The sequence below is a fragment of the Mauremys mutica genome, chromosome 1 (assembly GCF_020497125.1).
Source record: "Mauremys mutica isolate MM-2020 ecotype Southern chromosome 1, ASM2049712v1, whole genome shotgun sequence".
Lineage (NCBI taxonomy): Eukaryota > Metazoa > Chordata > Testudines > Geoemydidae > Mauremys > Mauremys mutica.
The window spans coordinates 6,233,312-6,253,701 of NC_059072.1; the positions used below are offsets into that span (position 1 = coordinate 6,233,312).

Below are 20,390 nucleotides of genomic sequence, written 5' to 3' on the forward strand. Positions count from 1 at the left end.
GAGAAAACATCTAACCTCTTGCTTTCCCCTCTGTAACATGGGGATAATACATGCCTGCCTTGCCAGGGAGGTGAAGAGGAAGGGACGGTGAGAAGAGGAGTGAGGATTGGTGTTGCAGTGCAAGGGGAAAATGTAGTTGGCTTTGGCGAAAGTGAGAAGCTTAGAGTCAATCCCAAACTGAAGTGCACAGGAAGGGAGTGAGATTGTAAGAGGAAATGACTCCTTTGCTTGAGGGAGGGGGAGAATTCCAGACAGACAAGTCAGCGTAAATGCGTGACACCCATACCCCAGCCTGTGGAAGCAGAGGAGTGGTGGGAGCAGAGCCGGCTCCAGGCACCAGCCCAGCAAGCAGGTCCATGGGGCGGCCAACGGAGAGGGGCGGCACGTCCGGCTCTTCGGCGGCAATTCGGCGGTGGGTCCCTCACTCCTTCTCGGAGCTAAGGACCAGCTGCCGAATTGCTGCCGAAGACTGAAACGGCGGCGGTGGAGCTGATCGCGATCACAGCTTGCTGCTTTTTTTTTTTTTTTTTTTTGCTGCTTGGGATGGCAAAAACCCTGGAGCCGGCCCTGGGTGGGAGATGTGATTAACAAAGTCAGAAGGAAGGTCTGAGCAAGTGTGTGGTTTGAGCAAATCAGCAAGTCGGTTTCCAGTTGGAGGAGGCGGTGGATTGCAAGGTAGTGAAGGTGACTCAGAACAGTAGGGAGGAATAGGAAGCTAGCAAAGGTGACAGAGGATGAGGGTGACAGCCTTTTTTTTAGTTTTTTTCTTGCAGTGAGAGCATAGCGTGGCTGCAGCTCTCTAAACTGGCTGACGTTTAGAATAGGGATCTAGGCATGCTGTGAAAAAGGGAATTGAAACTGTTGAGAGAGGAAGTGCTGGCTGAAACCTGACTAAGATTTCAGCAGAGGCAGGGTGAAGAAAAGGACCTGATTTGACAGTATTCTATCAGTGGCAGTCGGAGAGGTATGGGCAAGGCAGATGTGTAGAGAGCCAAGTAAGGTTAAAGGTAACTCCCTGCGTTCTTGCTTCAAGAATGCAGCTAAGGTCTGATGGGAGGCACACAGGGAACACAAAACTTTCCATCCAAGAGGACACGTTTAGTTTCTGAAGCATTTGGTATGGGAGGTCACTGTGTCTGGGAGCTAACGCTTGAGGCTTGTAGATGGGTCAGAGAGTGCAATGAAGGAAATACACAGCGGGGCAGTTTGTGCACAGAAGTGTTGTCCAGGTTGTAGTAAACAGTAGAGAGCAAGAAGAGAGTCTTCTGGAGAAGGCATAATTGTACTCAGTGTATATTTGTGAGAGAACTGATTGATCATATTCTGGTTTGCAGGATACCAGCCAACTCTTGAACACATAACAATTGAATACTTTCAGGTTCTCTTCCTGTTTGTATTCTAGAATTTAGATTTGCTGTCTTGTTGCATCTGATGAAGTGGGTATTCACCCACGAAAGCTCATGCTCCAATACGTCTGTTAGTCTATAAGGTGCCACAGGACTCTTTGCTGCTTTTATCTTGTTTATGTTTTCACTCTCCGAGTAGTTAATCACAGCTGAGTACTTCCACAGAGAGATGCATTAATATCTATTGCCAGTAACAACAGTTCAACGCAGCACATACTGCAGCATGATTGGAACTTGCCTTATGTTGCAGTCAGTGTGCTGACTAGGCCATTTTAAATGTTAGTTGGTCCAAATACCCATCTTAGTGGTTGCGCTTTGTAAGGCTGTTATGAGTCTGTCGCTGTGACCAGCTCTTACTACTTGCACCTAAATTGTAAGAAATGTGGGAGGAGGGCTTTAGGAACACACGTATTTTGCATTGAAAGGGCACCAAAGGGTATTGATCTGAAGTTGCAAGAGGCATGCTGTCGTGCACTTGATAAACATGTAAAGGAGCAAAGGACAGAACATGCTTTAGATTCTAATCTGATCTTGGCAATTTTTCTGGAGGGGACAAGCATAAATGCGTTTACGAAATGGGGGACACACCTCCCATGCTGGAATTGGTAGGATGTCCATAGGTAGATGCTAACTTTGCCTTTGGAGATATGTGCCACTCCTTGCCAGCTAATCAAGAGAAGTAAGAGCATGTGGAGGCAGAACATAGGAAAACCTTTCTCAGTTCGTTTTTCATTCTCCTGTTCTTCCCTTATTCCTTACAGGTTATACCAGTTATCTAAAGCTGGGAAACTCTGTGTCCCAGCTATGAACGTCAACGACTCTGTCACCAAACAGAAGTTTGACAACCTCTACTGTTGCAGAGAATCCATTCTTGATGGGTATGTAGCTCCCTGACTAAATAGAGCATTCTGCATGACTTTCATGCTTGGGTGTGTTTAGAATGAACAGAGGTCCACTAAACTGGGTGACTGGGCAACAAAATGCCAAATGAAATTCAAAATTGATACGTACAAAGTAATGCCCACTGGAAAAAATAAACCCACCTATACCAATCTTATGTAATCTTTTTATTACTGACCTTGGCACAAAAAGTGGGAATGTGCTAATAAAGTTTGCGGATGACACAAAGCTGGGAGGTATTGCTAACACAGAGAAGGACCGGGATATCATACAGGAAGATCTGGATGACCTTGTAAACTGGAGTAATAGTAATAGGATGAAATTTAATAGTGAAAAGTGCAAGGTCATGCATTTAGGGATTAATAACAAGAAATATTGTTATAAACTGTGGAGGCATCACTTGGAAGTAACAGAGGAGGAGAAGGACCTCAGAATATTGGTTGATCACAGGATGACTATGAGCCACCAATGTGATATGGCTGTGAAAAAAGCTAATGCGGTCTTGGGATGCATCAGGCGAGGTATTTCCAGTAGAGATAAGGAGGTGTTAGTACCATTATACGAAACACTGGTGAGACCTCATCTGGAATACTGTGTGCAGTTCTGGTCTCCCATGTTTAAGAAGGATGCATTCAAACTGGAACAGGTTCAGAGAAGGGCTACTAGGATGATCTGAGGAATGGAAAACCTGTCTTATGAAAAGAGACTCAAAGAGCTTGGCTTTTTTAGCTTAACCAAAAGAAGGCTGAGGGGAGATATGATTGCTGTCTGTAAATATATCAGAGGGATAAATACCAGGGAGGGAGAGGAATTATTTAAGCTCAGTACCAATGTGGACACAAGAACAAATGGATATAAACTAGCTATCAGGAAGTTTAGACTTGAAATTAGACAAAGGTTTCTAACCATCAAAAGAGTGAAGCTCTGGAACAGCCTTCCAAGGGGAGAAGTGGGGGCAAAAGACATATCTGGCTTCAAGACTAAGCTTGATAAGTTTATGGAGGGGATGGTATAATGGGATAGCCTAATTTTGGCAATTAATTCGTCTTTGACTACTAGGGATAAATATGCCCAATGGTCTGTGATGGGACGTTAGATGGGGTGGGATCTGAGTTACTACAGAGAATTCTTTCCTGGGTGTCTGGCTAGTGAGTCTTGCCCACATGCTCAGGGTTTAACTGATCGCCATATTTGGGGTCGGGAAGGAATTTTCCTCCAGGGCAGATTGGCAGAAGCCCTGTGGGGGTTCACCTTCCTCCGCAGCGTGGGGCACAGGTCACTTGCTGGAAGATTTTCTGCCCCTTGAAATCTTTAAACCATGATCTGAGGACTTCAATGGCTCAGACACAGGTTTGATACAGGAGTGGGTGGGTGAGATTCTGTGGCCTGCATTGTGCAGGAGGTCAGACTAGATGATCATAATGGTCCCTTCTGACCTTAAAGTCTATGATTCTATATAATGATGGGTTTTAAATTAACTGTTACCATTCAAGAAAGAGATTTTTGGGGTCATTGTGGATAGTTCTCTGAAAACCTCAGCTCAACATGGAGTAACTGTCAAAAAGGCTGATGATGTTAGGAACTATTAGGAAAGGGATAGAAAATGAGAAAATATTATAATGCCACTATAAAATCCATGATACAGCTACCCCTGGAATACCGTGTCTGGTTCTGGTCACCCATCTCAAAAAGGATACAGTGGAACTGGAAAAGGTTAGAAAAAGGACAGCAAAGATTATCCAGGGTACAGAACAGCTTCCGTATGAGGAGAGACTAAAAAGATTAGGGCTGTTCAGCTTAGAAAAGAGATAGTTAAGGAGGGATATGATAGTGGTTTATAAAATCATGAAAAAGCGAATAGGCAAGTATTGTTTACCCTTTCTCACAATACAAAACCAGGGCCCACGCCATGAAATGAATAGGCAGCAGGTTGAATACAAACAAGAGGAAATATCTTTTCACACAACCCACAACTAACCTGTGGAACTCATTGCCATGGAATGTTGTGATGGCCAGAAGTATAACTGAGTTCAAAAATGAACTAGATAAGTTCCTGGAGGACAGGTCCATCATTGGCTATTAGCCAAGATGGTCTGGGATGTAACTGCATGCACGTGGTGACCCTAAACCTCTGACTGCCAGAAGCCTGGAGGGAAAAACAGGAGTAGACAACTCCAAAATTCTCTGACCTGTACACCTCCCTGAAACTCTGGTACTGGCCGCTGTCTGAGACAGGATACTGGGCTAGATGGACCATTGGTCTGGCCCAGTATGCCGTTCTTAATGTTCTAAGAGGTCATGTGGAAATGTTAAAGTTTAATTTCTTGTAAGAACACAGGATTTGACTTAGTGGCTCAGACCATTTGTCCATCTAATCTAACGTCCCTTGTCCTTCATTGCCTAATACCTAGTCAGGGGTGGCTCCAGGCCCCAGCATGCCAAGCGCGTGCTTGGGGCGGCATACCGTGCGGGGGGGGCTCTGCCGGTCGCCGGGAGGGCGGCAGGCAGGCTGCCTTCGGCGGCAGGCCTGCGGGAGGTCCACCGGAGCTGCGGGACAGGCGACTGGCAGAGCGCCCCCCGCGGCATGCCGCCGTGCTTGGGGCGGCGAAATGTCTAGAGCCGCCCCTGTACCTAGTGTTTCAGTGGAAGGTAGAGATTCCCCAATATTGTACCTAATCAGTAGTGCTCAGGCTGTGCAGGGGAACTGGGACAAAAACACTTCTGATCTTGTGGTTATCAGCTGATTCCTTAAATCAGAAGATTTGTGCCCATCAGTTTTAGGGTCCAGCGCTGCAAATCCAGCCCCAGCAGTAGACGCTAACCTCCTACGTCAGCGAATCTTGTGCTTTCATTTGTTTTTTTTCTTTCCTTGGATGTTATGAGAACAATGGTCTTGTGACTAAGACACTGGCTCGGACTCAGGAGATCTGAGTTCAGCTCTTGGCTTGTCCATACACTCGCTGTGTGGCCTTGGGCAGGTTGCTTAATCTCTGTGCCTCAATCCACCATCTGCAAAAAGGGGGTGATATTTCCCTGCCTTCCGAGGGAAAATTGATCTCTCCTCAGCCCTTTACAAACTCTAGTGATGCAGGGCATATAGGTGCCTAGATATAGAATGGCTTCTCTCTAAGTCTCTTGGGTGCTTTTAAAGTAGTTTTGTGAAACTAAATTGCTCTTAGGGCTAATACAACTGTTTTGTGTAACTACTGTTACTTATATTGTAGCAGCACCTAGACGCCCAGTCAGGGATCAGGGTCTCATTGTGCTGGACAAAGTACACATGTGTAATGAAAACACTGTCCCTGCCCCAAAGGTTTTACAGTCGAAGGAAGAATTGCTTCCAGATTTTCAGCATGACAGAAGAGAAGTTACGTGCACCCGTGTGTATGAAGCATGTGTTAATTATCAGTGAGTCTTTACAGTGTAGAAATTCAAAACCACCTCCTTATTATCTTGCTGTGTAGTGTTGAATTGTAACAGACGTAAGTAAATTGAGCTCTAAGATAAAGCCTCTCTCAGACCTCTTAAACTGGGCCAGAGAAAATCTGTGCAAAAGTGCAGCTAAATCTGCAGGGATTTCTGTCTAAATTCATCGGGAAAGTAAGGGAATTTTGCCTTCCCCACACTGCTAACCTATTTACTTTCATGCTAAAAATAGACTGTAATGTAGGACATTCTTAGGGAGAGCTAAGACGAAACAGACTGGAAGGAAGAGTCTTATTTGTACAAATCATCAGGATTGTGCCAGGAAGCCACTGTTTGTCTTCCCTAGCAGTCTCTTCTGGGTGCCACTGTGTAGAAAATTCTCCTTCATTCTAGCCCCAGGCCTTGGGGGGCAGCACTCTGTGCTACCGTGGGGAAGACTGGTTCTGGAGGGGCCTTGAGGTGCCCACTTTGTGATCTCCAGAAGAAACAATGGGCCAGATTTTGCCTTTGAAAATGCACACATGTAATTCCCATTCAGATCCAAAGGATTTACACATATATCCATTTAGACCATTATACTTCGGGGAAGAAAACTGGGATTCTTCCAGTGGTCCTGAAAAGGAGCATGATCAGCCCACCAAATGCAGTGTTGTCTGTGGGATGGAATAGTTTTTGACAGAGGGACTGTCACATCAGCTGAGCCCAAAAACCTGTCTGTCAGCAGCACTCATTTTATTTTTGAGACGTTACCGTTATTACCTGTTAAATACTGGCATGTGTTTAGTTTTATGCCCTGGCATTGAGGGTTGCGTCTAATATCTGTTGTTTTAATTCTTGCACTTTTTCTTAGCCTTAAAAGGACGACAGACATGATGTTTGGAGGAAAGCAAGTGGTGGTCTGTGGCTATGGAGAGGTAAAATTTCAATATTTCATCACACAGAATTTGCTTTGTGTGTTGCATCGAGTAGTTGCTTTATATAAAATTAGTGCTTCTCGTCACGTAGCTTGATACTAGGGAGCTTTGTATCTCTCTTCATCTGCAGTTATCTTAAAACCTGCTTCTAAAAGTAATGGGCCCAATTAGACAAAAATGAAGGGTTTTTCCCCTGCTACAATTTCTCTGCATTTTTCTTTTCTTGTACCAATAGATTTTTAAAAGTACATAGAAATTTGATGCTGTGGACAGAGGGGCAGGGGGTTGCTGTGGCATTGCACACTGAAATACAGTCAAGAAAGATCAATTACTCCATCTTAATGTTGACCTGACAATAAGCTTTCACCTCTGATCTGGAGGGATCATCTCTGTAGATGAAAGTGGGGAATTCAGTCTCCATATTCCACCCCCCTCCTTCAGCTGAGGCTACCAACATGGGGACTAGTTAGTAGCAGTTATAGTGGGGTGTGTTCTGATCTGGACTGAGAACCCCCAAATCATTTCACATGAGTCAAACATCAGGCGGTTCGACTGCACAAACATCAGGCGGTTCGACTGTGATCTAAACGTTGGGTGCACTTGGTGATCACGTGTTCCAGTACGCCCGTGGAATGACTGCACAATCAAACACATTCAGGGAATTCTTGGCCAGTCAGCCATGCCCTGGAATTCCCCTATCAGTTTTACTAAGTGCGTAAAGGGTAAAGTTAGTTAACGCTGAGAAATTAAAACACTGATATTGAGCTATTCAAATAGATTAAAGGTTGTAAGAACCTCTTAGGTCTGGCCTACACTTAAAACTTAGGTCAACATAGCCACAGAGCTTGGAGTATGAAAAATCCACACCCTGAGTATTGTAATTATGTTAACCTAACCCCTGGTGTAGACACAACTAGGTGTATGAAAGAATGCTTCCATCAACCCGGTTACCATCACTCATGGAGGTGCAGTTCCCCCAACAATGGAGAAACCCTTTTTGTCACTGTAGTCTGCATCTACACCATGGGGTCACAGCAGCAGAGCTGTGGCCACATAGTGATGCCACTGTAACATCAGTTGTATAGACATGACCTTAGACTTCCCCAACGTGAGAAGTTTGGTGTCTTTTTAATGCACCAGTCTTGCTGCTTTCTGGGGATGGGAGGTATGAAGAAAAGGAACTGTGTGGTACTGCAATGGAATTTTTCAAACATCTGGTTATGTTGTTACTAAAATTGGGGCCTGATCCAGATCCCTCATGTTTCTGGAGTTAACTGAATCCAGGATTGTAATGCAATAGTCTCTAGTGCCAGCCACAAAGTTTGGGGCAGAACCAGCCTCATCTAAAGTTGGGTTGAATTTGACTCTGGGGTTTTGCTTTGGGTCCTATCTCTGGCAACACTTCAGCAAAGTAGCTCCTGTTAGTTATGCTCCATATTTCAAGGAACTTCCCCTGTCCTCCCCCTGTATGTTAAGTTCATCACACAGCTTACAGCAGCAGGGTGTGGCTTGGCTGAACACAGAGAAGGGGAGATTTTCACCTTGATGTCGGGAGCAGACTGTGCTTACTGTAATGTACTGTGCAGTGTGGTACTATTGGCATCTCTCTCTGCAGGTTGGAAAGGGCTGCTGCGCTGCTTTGAAGGCAATGGGCTCCATAGTGTATGTGACAGAGATCGATCCAATATGTGCCCTGCAAGCCTGGTAAGGGGCAGTGGGGAGTCTGGTTCCTTCCACAGGGCTTAGTTAGAGTAAGACTGAGGCCAAGATCCTGTCAGTGTCAATCACTCTCTGGAGTAGTGCTGAAAATGACTTTGCCCCGCTCCACAGGTTCAGGGTGATCCATCGCTCACAGCTGCGATATATCAGTAATGGGTCACTTTCCTCAGGAACAGCCTGCTAATCTGTATCTACTGATAAGCCAGCTCAACTCTTAGAGATAGCAGACGCTTTAAGGGGCAGTTGAAGGTTTAGTGACTGTGAGACTGCCAGAGCGTTGTGGATTGTAGTGATATTAGAATTTAACTCTGAATATAATATTTTGCCCCAGTTTGTGTTCAGTGGGGGAGTCCACTGAAGGAACATGTCAGTTTCTCAGATCATCCAGTTACAGATCATAAATCCTGGTGCTGTAACTGGGACTGAAAGCATAAAGCTATCCCCTCATGTACAGGTGTTGCAATGATCTCTGGCCTCATTTTCTCCAACTGAAACCTGGCTTATTGTGGAGATACCACTTACGCTTAAGAACTGCAGCAAAAAGGGGTTGGAAAGGTAAGGTAGTCATTTTGCAAAGTACCAGGAGTTTTAGGGCCTTGTTAAACACACCAGCTTCTTTCCTTCTAACATCTAACTTCCAAAGTGCAGTTATGGTCAGAAAAGTAACTAATCGGCTTTGCTTACTCAGCAGAGCTGATCCATGCTTCTTTGATCCTATCTGCTTGGTAACATGCACAAACCTGCAAGAGACAATCCAGCTGTAAGGGAGTGAGCTGGTGACCTTTCTGCCTTATGCATCAATTTATTGTTAATTTGGTTGCTTCATACCAACAGTACAAGTCACAAAGATAGACAGCCCTTTACCCTGTAAAAGAGCCATAGAGAGGATGGGGGACACAGAGAAACCCAGAGGAGGAAACAACTTGTGTTTGTGTTTTATTGTAATTATGATCATACACCTCATGGGCATCATAGAAGTGATATCGCAGGAGGGATTTTAATGAGGGGGATGACTTTGCAAACTGAGATTGGGTGGTCACCATGGGAAAAAATCTAAACCCAGATGTTTCAAGCCAGAGGGCCTAGAGTTACATTCATAAATCCATATTTAGGATCCTAAAGACATATGATGTCAAGTATCAGAGGGGTAGCCGTGTTAGTCTGGTTCTGTAGAAGCAGCAAAGAATCCTGTGGCACCTTATAGACTAACAGAAGTTTTGCAGCATGAGCTTTCGTGGGTGAATACCCAGTTCTTCGGATGCAAGTGGGTATTCACCCACGAAAGCTCATGCTGCAAAACTTCTGTTAGTCTATAAGACATATGACCTTGTTTTCAAATATGCTGACACCTGCAATTCCCACTGATGTCAGTAGGAGCTGTTTAGGCCACTAATTGTGGTGCCTAAATATGGAGTTAGGCAGCCAGATATGAAAAGGTTGACCTAATTTCTGTATTATTTGTAGAGATGGATTTTCAGCTCCCAGGTGCAGTTTGCAGGGTTGACCACTAGAAGTGCCATCTTCCAATATACTTGAGACTCTTTTGTTTGGAATGAGTCTCCATAACAACCCCATTTAAGGTCCTCTAGCCAGCACTGTTCTTGGTGCTACTATAAATCCATCAGTGGGCTGCATCAGGGATTCCCAATCCCTGACCCCAAAGGGTTAATGTTGGTAGCTGAGACTTACATCGGGGTGTTTGAGTCTGGTATATTTCAGCCAATCCTCAGATTCTGTACATTTTTCTCTGTCCTCTCAGCATGGATGGATTCCGCCTTGTGAAACTCAATGAGGTTATCAGACAAGTTGACATTGTCATCACCTGTACAGGTACGTATGTCACAGGGCAGTGGGAGTAGCTGTAAGGTGACGTGTACTAGATAGGCTGCCCATACCCCTCCCATTGGAGTGGGGCAGTGATAGGATAAAAATAATGGGCACTGATAGGATACTTGTAAAGTTGCTAACTCCCAGCAGCCAATAATAGTCTTCCAGGCAAGGAGGCACTTTCACATTAAGTCACCTGACCCATACGCTGGTCACAGACCCATACGCTGTCATTGGCTGCTGGAGCTTTGGCTCTGCCCGTGACAGTCCAGGAACACACTTAATCTGTCACCTTTAGCTTGCTTAGCTTGGGGAACAGCAGCCAATGGAGCTATTAAAAACAGCCAGAGCACAGCTACCTGCACCCAGTAAATACTGCAGAAGGCTGTTGAGTCCACTTCAGGCTCTGCCCACAACCAAGAGCTGTGTATGTCCAGTATGGTGAACACCTTAGCTCACATGAGGTGACAAGCAGCTAAGGTACATGAGACTTTGACCTGCTTGTTTCTAGACCTTCACAAAGTTGGTGTTCTCTAAGCACCTAAGAGTTCAGACGCTCATTAGAACAACAAGAAGCTCGTGCATCTGCAAAACTGGGCTAGACATTTTGTGAGAGCAGGCTCACTGCCATCCTCTTCTCTGAGAGGTTCCTGGTACTTCCTCATTGCAGAAATATTGTGAGGACACTCAAACTATTTTAGTACTTCTGGGCTCTGACTTGGAACAGGAAGTGCCGTGGTTCAGCAGAACAGAATATAGTGTGTGCAGGCACTGGACGGGGAGCTAATTTAAACCCCAGAGAGTTTAATTTGAGTTTGGGGTGGAAGTTCTTTGGGGAGCAGGATTTTTTAGTCTATTTTATCTGAATAGATTCATGCGAACCTCTCGTTTGCTGGCCAAAGAGCCAGGTTCATACTTCACTGTGTGTGTCTGTGTGTATGTATGTAATAAATTTAGTTTTCATGAAAAAAATGAATGCCCAAAACTTCTCATCAAGTAAAACCCAGTTGGTTGGAGTGGGCTGTACTGGTGAACTTACTGTAGCTATGTCAGCATTCATATGTATTACCATATAGTTCTGGGTTTAAAGGTAACAAGAACGTAGTGACAAGAGAACATCTAGACAGAATGAAGAACAGTTGTATTGTGTGCAACATGGGACATTCCAACACTGAAATTGATGTGGTAAGAACTGGGCTGTTTTCTGGTGTATGTCCTCGGAGCGGGTTTCTTACATTCATTTCATTGGTTCTCCTCATACTCAATAGTGTTGAAAGCTTCTGAGATCAGTCAGTCAGTCATCGGGAGCGGTGCCTGACCTAGTGCTACTTGTTCTGACTGGCTGGCCTGAGAGGGCTGCATAATAAGCTAGACCTCCACCCCTACCAACCATTTTGTGCTGCCAAAAATATCTTAATAACTTCAGTGATGTCCTCAAAGGATTCAAAAGAGTGGAGCCCACACGAGTTTAGCTTCAGAAATAAAACCTGGAAGAGTATAATGGCCCTTTTTCCTCCTTCCCAGTAGCGAGCTCATTACAGCAGCACTTCTCTTGCTACGAGTCTGTCTGCTTTCACATTATTAAATCATTAAGGGTCTTGTTGAGACTTATAAGTCGGTTTAAAATTGCATCAGAGTGGGATTCAGGACGCTGCTTGTAACCCAGGTGCAAATTATGCAAATTACTGTACAGAACTTTAAATCTGCTCATCTATGTTTGGAGTTAAGCACAAAAATAGGACTGTCTCTTTCTTGCGGTGCCAGTCCAGAAGGTGTTTGTTGCTGTAAGCAGTCCCATAGGAGAGAGACTTGTTTTGCCCATAGACACGTGGTTACAGTTGTCTTTTCTCTGCTGCCAGCCACCGTGTTGCTGGAAAGAAAGCAACAAGAGGGCCTAGAGGGGTGTAAATCAGTTTTCATCCTGCTTTGTCGCTAGCTTTGCAATCAGAAGAATTCAGCCTGCAGCTGTTGTTAGAGCTCTGGCCTACAATAAATTAATAAGTGACCCATATAACATATGAGACAAAGATCCAGGCCTGGAGGAATCTATCACCCCAGAACAGTGTCAGTGGATGATAGGTGTTACTTCTAGCTGCTGTTTTCTGATATTTTTGCCAGCGCTTGAACTGTTTAAATGCTATATTTCAGGCGAGCTTACGTACGCCTGAGCTGACCTGGGAGAGGGTGAGATCTCAGGTAGACCATGTCATCTGGCCAGATGGGAAGAGGATAGTGCTGCTGGCAGAGGTAAGTAACACACGTGTCAGGGACTGTTACCCTAGTGCGCTGCCTAGGGTTGAGTGGGCCATGGAGCTCAAGAACCTCTAGAGATTGCTGCATAGGCCCAAGCAGCTCACCGACGTCTCTGTGGGTAGAAGGATTTGTTAGCTCCCAAAGCCCTGCTGTGTCTTTCCCTCTGGCGTGTTGTGTGGTCTGAACAGCTCCAGTGTTTCCCGCTCTGCCTGTGGCCCACAGCAGCCCACCCACCGGTATTGCGTCAGATTTCATTCTTCTGAAATCATTTGAGTGAGCTTTTAGCCATCACCGATGGCTCAGCCGCAGAGATTCAATTGAGGACTGCTGGGACAATGAGCTACATATGTGTGCTTTCCCTAGGGCTACAACCTACTGTTAAGAAAGTTGCCAAAGGCCACAAGCTGCTGTCAGGTATTTCCTGTGGCTTTCACAAAGGAACAGGTGGCTGCATTCCCATGCATGTCTTTCTCTCTCCCTAGCTCTGTTCCCCTGGGCTGTGCTCTCATCAGCTCTCACCAGCTGAACGGGGCCTGGCGAGTCAGCACTCCGATGGGAAAGCTCCGGCGGCTCCGTGGGGGTGTTGGGGATTGACCAGGTGGCACTCTCCTGGGGCTGAGCCAGTGCCCCAGCACTGGGTTGGGAAGGTGCTGCGCTTCTGACGGTGCGGGCTGGTAGCTAGTTCCATGGCCCTTTTCACACAAGTACAGGGCTTGGCACTGGCATCGAAAGTCCCATTTGAATTTGCTACTTCCTATGTCCTTAGAGCCCCCTGCAGGTTCCACTGGGAACAAGATTCCTCACTTCTGTTGAGTGTTGCCATGTGCTCTTAAAGGACTGCTGCGCTCCACCCCAACGGGGCTGCATTTCATTGATGGTTTGAAGCAATTTCTATATCCTTCTTCTGGCATCCTCCAGGCTGAAAGGTACCATGTGAATTAAGGAGCTTATTTATTTTATTTCTCAGGGCCGTCTGTTGAACCTGAGCTGTTCCACTGTTCCCACCTTTGTATTGTCCATCACTGCAACCACTCAGGTGAGCAGCATTTGGGTTGAGCAAGAGGTGTATCTTGCGCCATGGTACATGCGAGTTACTCAGCCAGATGTGTTGTTTTATTCCCAGGCTCTGGCTTTGATAGAGCTCTACAATGCCCCTGAAGGGCGCTACAAACAGGACGTCTACCTGCTGCCTAAGAAAATGGGTAAGGGCATACCCAGCCCCTGGCCTTAGCTTTCCCTGAGGTGGAACAGGGTGGGGGCTCTCCATGGCTTTTGGAGATCTGGCTTCATCCTCTCACATTCTGGTGGGTTTTGTGTCTTAGATTTTCCCCCCTAAATTGGGGTGAGGATTGTCTGGTGGTGAGAGCAGGAACGGGAAGCAGCCAGAGGGGTTCTGTTCTTGGCTCGACTGCTGTGATTTTGGCAAGTTGCTCTAACTATCTTCTATGAAACGGTATCTCGCTTCCCTACCTCACAGGGGTATCGGTTAGAAAACAGGGTGAGGTTATGGGTTGACTATGATAGTGAGTCAGACCTAATTAATTCACATTCATTGTAGTGAAGAAGCTACTCAGTTTCAGGGTAGGATTCAGTCTCCCTAAGAGTCTCTTCCATTTTCCAAATCTAGCCATGTCTTCATTCTTTATGGCAGCGATCCTACAGCTTACACAATTAGCCAAACATCTGGAAATCCCAGAGCAGTTCCCCATCGTGACCTGGGTCTCCTGACACCAGAACTTACCTTCTTTCAGATATGTTCATATAAAAACGTGTTTAAACCCTGCTTGAGGGTGGTGCAAGAATAAGATAAATCTCAGTAGGAAAACCCGTGTGTGGATTACTAGGAGGCTTGAAGGGTAACAAGGGGTAACGTACTTTTCATTTTATAGCCCCTCCCATCTGAGATTCCAAGAACAATACAAGTGTGAAATAGGCTGCCTCCTCCTGTGAAGTAGGGAAACATTATCTCTGTTTTACACATGGGGAAACCAAGGCAGCGAGGAGGCAAATGACTTGCTTAAAGACACTTAGTGATTCAATGCCAGACCCCAGGAGTCCAGCCTCCCGTTCCCCTGCTGTAGCCAGTGGACACACACTGTGATCTGTAAGGATTTGCAGCAGCTATTTTTTTACTCTTTTCCTTCAGCTGAGCTAAGGGAGTGTAGTTCTTTTCTGTGTTTAGCAGAATCACATTTTTCTTAGGGATAATGAGTTGTATTCAGCTTGGAGGTCGTTTGTATTGATGTCAAGATCTGTAGAAATGACACAGCCCTTCTCCCTGTAAAGGTGAACAGCAATGCTTGGCTTTAAAAAAAAAATTAAAAAAAAGTTTCTTCTTTCACTTCCCTGCCCAAGCCACCAGCGTCAGGTTCCAGTGTTTCTCCTGCAATTCTTGGTGCACCCACTAACGTTGACTCAGGCAGATACATGAAAAAAGAAACACTTTAAAACTCCTCTCTTACTTTTCATAGACTCATAGACTCTAGGACTGGAAGGGACCTCGAGAGGTCATCGAGTCCAGTCCCCTGCCCTCATGGCAGGACCAAATACTGTCTAGACCATCCCGGATAGACATTTATCTAACCTACTCTTAAATATCTCCAGAGATGGAGATTCCACAACCTCCCTAGGCAGTTTATTCCAGTGTTTAACCACCTTGACAGTTAGGAACTTTTTCCTAATGTCCAACCTAAACCTCCCTTGCTGCAATTGGTTCCTGTTCTCTCCTTAGAGGCTAAGGTGAACAAGTTTTCTCCCTCCTCCTGATGACACCCTTTTAGATACCTGAAAACTGCTCTCATGTCCCCTCTCAGTCTTCTCTTTTCCAGACTAAACAAACCCAGTTCTTTCAGCCTCCTTCGTAGGTCATGTTCTCAAGACCTTTAATCATTCTTGTTGCTCTTCTCTGGACCCTCTTCAATTTCTCCACATCTTTCTTGAACTGCAGTGCCCAGAACTGGACACAATACTCCAGTTGAGGCCTAACCAGCGCAGAATAGAGCGGAAGAATGACTTCTCGTGTCTTGCTCACAACACACCTGTTACTGCATCCCAGAATCACGTTTGGTTTTTTTGCACCAGCATCACACTGTTGACTCATATTTAGCTTGTGGTCCACGATAACCCCTAGATCCCTTTCTGCCATACTCCTTCCTAGACAGTCTCTTTGTTTGCATGTGATATGTTAACACCTAAGAGGCCAGACCCTGCACTTCTTACAGGGCCAAAACCCCCCTGGAGGTCAGGATGGGCCACATGGAGTATGTACAGTAACTCCCCACTTAACGTCCTCTCGCGTAACGTTGTTTCGATCTTACGCCACTGCTCCATTACAGAACATGCTGGTTTAAAGTTGTGCAATGCTCCACTATAACGTCATTTGGCAGCCTGCTTTGTCCACAGCTGGCAGCCCCCCATCAGCTCTCCTACGCCGCCCCCCCCCCCGAACCTCCTGCCCGCCAGTGGACCCTGCGGATCAGCGTCTTCCCCATCCTCCCCCTGCCTCCTGCCCGCAGCAATCAGCTGGTTTGCAGCGTTCAGGAGGGAGGGGGGAGGAGCGAGGACTCAGCGCGCAGGCTCCCCGTCCCTCCTGAACGCCGCAAACCAGCTGATTGCCGTGGGCAGAGGGGAGAAGCGAGGACGCGGCATGCGGAGTAAACAGGGAGGAGGTGTGGGGGAGAAGAGGCAGGTTAAGGGTGGGAGCTTGGGGGAAGGGCTGGCGTGGGCGGGCCGAGGGTTGAGCCCCCCGCCCCCGGTGCTTGCACAGTAGGGGAAGCTGCTGCGCAACGTGCTTCTCCTCGCCTACAGCACCTTAGCCTCCTGGCCTGCCTCATTGTCTGCAGTGCCAGGGGGCTGGGCCTCTGTGGGGTAAGGCGGGCACCTCCCATTGCTTCATACTCAGCAGTGATGTTCCCACTGCTTCATACTCAGCAGTGATGATTGTAGTATTAAATTGTTTCTTTTAAATTGTTTAAAACATATACCTGTTTTAAATTGCTTGTTTAAAATGTATGTAATGCCCTTTTGTCTGGCAAAAAAAAAATTTCCCTGGAACCTAACCCCCCCATTGACATTAATTCTTATGGGGAAATTGGATTCGCTTAACATGGTTTCGCGGAAAGTTGCATTTTTCAGGACTATAACTACAACGTTAAGTGAGGGGTTACTGTAAGCCTAGGGTTAGTGGGACTCGTGTCAGCTGACCTATGTCAGGGAACCCTGGGCTTGAGCGTCTACACTGCATTTTAACTCTAGGTAAAGGATTTTCTGACCCGTGCTCAAACCTAGGACTCTGGTGTCCACACTGCAGTGCACAGACCTTAGTCAAAGTAACCCTTTCCCCAAGTGCATCGCACCCTAACCCCGTGTCGACACTCTAGCCCTACAAACGTGTTGCATTGTGGGAAAACTCTACTGCCCACCCTGTTTCCTAATTGATGGTGCTGTCGATGGGACTCCAGTGCCCACACGAGTACATAAACTGCATAATCAGCTCTTTGGTGCCTGTCTTGGTAGAATCACTGCAGTTGGAGAAGGCTTTATACTGAACTGACATCTAATCTGAGAATTGGGCTCACCCCGCTAGGCTGAGTTACACTGGCAGGAAAATACCCATGTGCAGCTGAGGATAATCAGGACATGAATCTCCAGGGCCATCAAAGTATTAAAATGAAATGCTGCAATTCTTAATTTTTAAAATGGGATGTTCAATGGAAGTGGTTTTGGTCGGTTGGTTTTTTAAATTTATTTTTGTCTGTTTTGAAGTTTGACATAAAATGTAGGTTTCAAGAACAAAAACACACACAACCCAGCCTGGCTGCTGCCCGCTGCAGAGCAGTGAAGTGTGTCCCCAGGGCTTGGGGTGGGGAGTGCTCCAGCATCCCCTTAGGATCCCTTATCCCTGCCCCCACCGCACCCTGGGAGGCTCCCACTCACCTCTCACAGTGCACACTGCCCAGGCGCCTCTTCACACTTCGCCCCCAGGGGGGCCCCGAGCAAGGGACAGAGAGCGGAGCAGGACCAAGCAGCTACCCTGCAGGGAGCGGGAGCAGCTGAGGTCCTTTTCCCCCGGCTGTGCTGAGACGTGGGCTCTGCCACTCCCCTTCCCTGCAGGGCAGACCCTTAGTTCCCGCTCCACTTTCTGGCTCTTGCTCCTGGGCACCCCTGCCCTCCAGGGGGCTGGATGTGCAGGGCGCCCAGCCAGCATGGCCCAAAATCTGGCTGTGCTCTTGTGACCAGGAAGCAGCTCTCTTTGCAAAAAGCTTTTTCTGATCCGTCGCCATTGAAAAGCCTGCAGGCTGTCTGGTAGTGTGCTTGCAGCAGACAATGGATTAATGCTGCCCTGAGGTGGTGTGGTGTCCATGTGCAAGAGAGGGCACCGCAGATTGTTGGCATAGAGAGGACTAAGGAAGTTGCCCCAAGGAACTCTGGGATACATTCAGAAGACTTCTGGGATCAGAGTCAAGCTAGAGCTGTGTGGACACAGGCAAGCAATAGGGCTCAGACCCTCCAGCCCTGGAGAGTCCTGGGACCCTAGGTTCGAGCCCTAGGTTAACATAATTGGTGTGTGGACTCAAGGAGGGCTAGGCTTAAGCCTGAGCTTACATTGCTGTGTAGACAGACCCATAGTCTGTTACAAGTTGTTACGTAAAATGCAAAAGCCCTTTCGGGGCTTTATGCATTAGAGCTCCTTCAGCGAGGGAGGGACCCAAGGGATTTGCCGCGTTCAAGCTAATTTCCCAGGGCTTGAATCTGTTTCAGATGAGTATGTGGCAAGTCTTCATCTTCCAACGTTCGATGCACATCTGACAGAACTAACAGATGAACAAGCAAAGTACCTGGGACTAAATAAAAACGGGCCTTTCAAACCAAACTACTACAGGTGCTGGTTTTAAACATCATCTTTCTCTCTCTCTCTCTCTCTTTCTCTCTAATGTAATATACGCAGACGCGTATGTATGTGTGGGAATCAGCTCAATCCTAAATATATGAGCAAGAAGAATCACTGTGATTAAGCATCTAATTCCACAGGTACCCTGAGAAGGGTTCATGGAGTCCTGGTCATTGCCCATTGCCCCAGTACATCAAAACATTATATGAAATGGTGGAGGTACAGAATGAAGGACATCAGACAATGCATGATCAGCTCTGACACCCAGAACACTTGGTGTGAAATGAGGCAGCCTATTGTACCTGGCAGAAGCTGTCATCCTAAAGTGGCGAATCTCAAAGTAACACCATCCAGCCAACTCAAATGACAAATTATTTTTAAAATCTGAGAAGCACAAAATGGTCCAAAGCAGTGTTTCTGCTAGCGTCCCTCGGGGAGCATTTCTAGTGGCAAGGGTCTTGGTGCAGTACAGACTTTAGTACTGGAACCTCCTCTATTGCCCTGTGTGCTAGATTGCCATACTTACATGCATAGCTCCCGTTTGTGCCTTTGCAAACGTACCTCAGAATGTTTTAACTGGTGTTCCTGTCGGCCTTGGACTGTAATCACTTGGGGCAAGGACTGTCTTTCTCAGAGTCTGTACGGGTCTGGATACGTTGACAGTGCTCAGTAAAAAATAAAAGCTGCATTATGATACCTTAGAGCATCTCTCTTCCAGGTCAGACTATTGGGAAATCTTCTCATTCATTTATTGCTCCTGTTTACAGGTGGGATGAGAATGGGTTTGCACCGTCACAGATCAGTTTGACCGTGCGGAATGGGGCTGTGCCGGAATACACTCCTTTGCCTTATGAACCCCAAAGTTTAACTATAATGTACAATTCATAGCACATCAGTGTTGATATGAGCTTTGAACCCCGCAGCCCCATAACACTTAAAGAATTATCTTTGGAGTTAGAGGTGGGAAAGACCCGCAAAATGCCGGTTAGTTTTCCTTCCCAGTCTGCGATGCGTTCCTGTCCAATGTCACAAGCTATGGGACTTCGACCATTTCTCGATCTTAACCATTTTCTGCTGTTCAGTCTAAATTTCCCTTGGCTCAGTTCCATGTATTATTGATTTGTTTAGCACCAACAACGTGCTGGGTAGTGTACAGGACACAGACAGTCTCTGCCTCAAAGTGCTTATGGTAGACCTGCATATAGAGAAGTTAGGGGACGTTTGGGATCACACACAAAAGACAAGGGAAGAAATTTTCAAAAACTTCTAAGTCCCATATTCTGCAGTGACTTAAGCACTTAGATCCAGAGTTTATAGCCAGAAGGGACCATTAGATCATCTAGTAGGACCTCCTGCATGACCCAGGCCATTAAATTTCACCCCATGATGCCTGTATTGAGTCCAGTAACGTGTTTGACTAAAGCACATTTTCCAGAAAGGTAGCCAGGCTTGATGTGAAGACATTGAGAGAGAGAGAATCCACCACTTCCCTTGGTACTTCGTTCCAGTGGTTAGTAACTGTCACTTAAAACTTTGTGCCTTATTTTCTACTTGAATTTGTCTGGCTTTAGCTTCCAGCCATTGGTTCTTGTTGCCTTTCTCCGCTAGATCAAAGAGCCCTTTCGTACCTGGTATTTTCTCCCCATAAATGTATTCAAACACTGCAATCAAGTCACCTCTCAGTCTTCTGTTTGATAAACTAACAGACTGAGCTCTTTCGGTCTCTCACTGGAAGGCATTTTCTCCAGCTCTGAAATAATTTTTGTTCTTTTCGGCATTCTTTCCAATTTTAAACCATCCATTCTTAAAGCTTTTCAGTCAGGTCATTAAAAGTCAATGGGACTTAGGTGCTTTTGAAAATTGTACCAGAGGTCTAGGATGTTGGGGCAAAGTTGAAGGCCTTGTGGGTGTCTAAATTTGATGGGGTGTTTAAGGGAGGAAGAGGTTATACCCTCCTAAACAGTCTCCTTCCTCCTTTGCATTTATACCCACTAAATCATTACACTCTGTCTGCTCCTGGCAGTGATCAATGTACAGGTTTATACTCCACCACTA

General features: G+C 46.2%; 1 protein-coding gene across 9 annotated transcripts in view; it reads left to right on the top strand.

The window, feature by feature from the left end:
* The window catches only part of AHCYL2 (adenosylhomocysteinase like 2), a 242,444-nt gene that overhangs the window by 217,896 nt on the left and 4,158 nt on the right, over positions 1–20,390 (top strand). For 4 of the 9 annotated variants that reach the window (XM_045028132.1, XM_045028153.1, XM_045028187.1 and 1 more), the window contains 10 exons: positions 2,168–2,284; positions 6,583–6,646; positions 8,262–8,350; positions 10,125–10,195; positions 11,283–11,377; positions 12,341–12,439; positions 13,413–13,481; positions 13,569–13,647; positions 18,206–18,326; positions 19,771–20,377. In XM_045028132.1, coding sequence (XP_044884067.1) covers positions 2,168–2,284; positions 6,583–6,646; positions 8,262–8,350; positions 10,125–10,195; positions 11,283–11,377; positions 12,341–12,439; positions 13,413–13,481; positions 13,569–13,647; positions 18,206–18,326; positions 19,771–19,864 — 898 coding nt within the window. In that variant the 3' untranslated portion in view covers positions 19,865–20,377. Of the gene's footprint in view, positions 1–2,167; positions 2,285–6,582; positions 6,647–8,261; positions 8,351–10,124; positions 10,196–11,282; positions 11,378–12,340; positions 12,440–13,412; positions 13,482–13,568; positions 13,648–18,205; positions 18,327–19,770; positions 20,384–20,390 lie in introns of those variants that run through there. The other 5 variants (XM_045028145.1, XM_045028162.1, XM_045028172.1 and 2 more) reach the window with 5 other exon arrangements.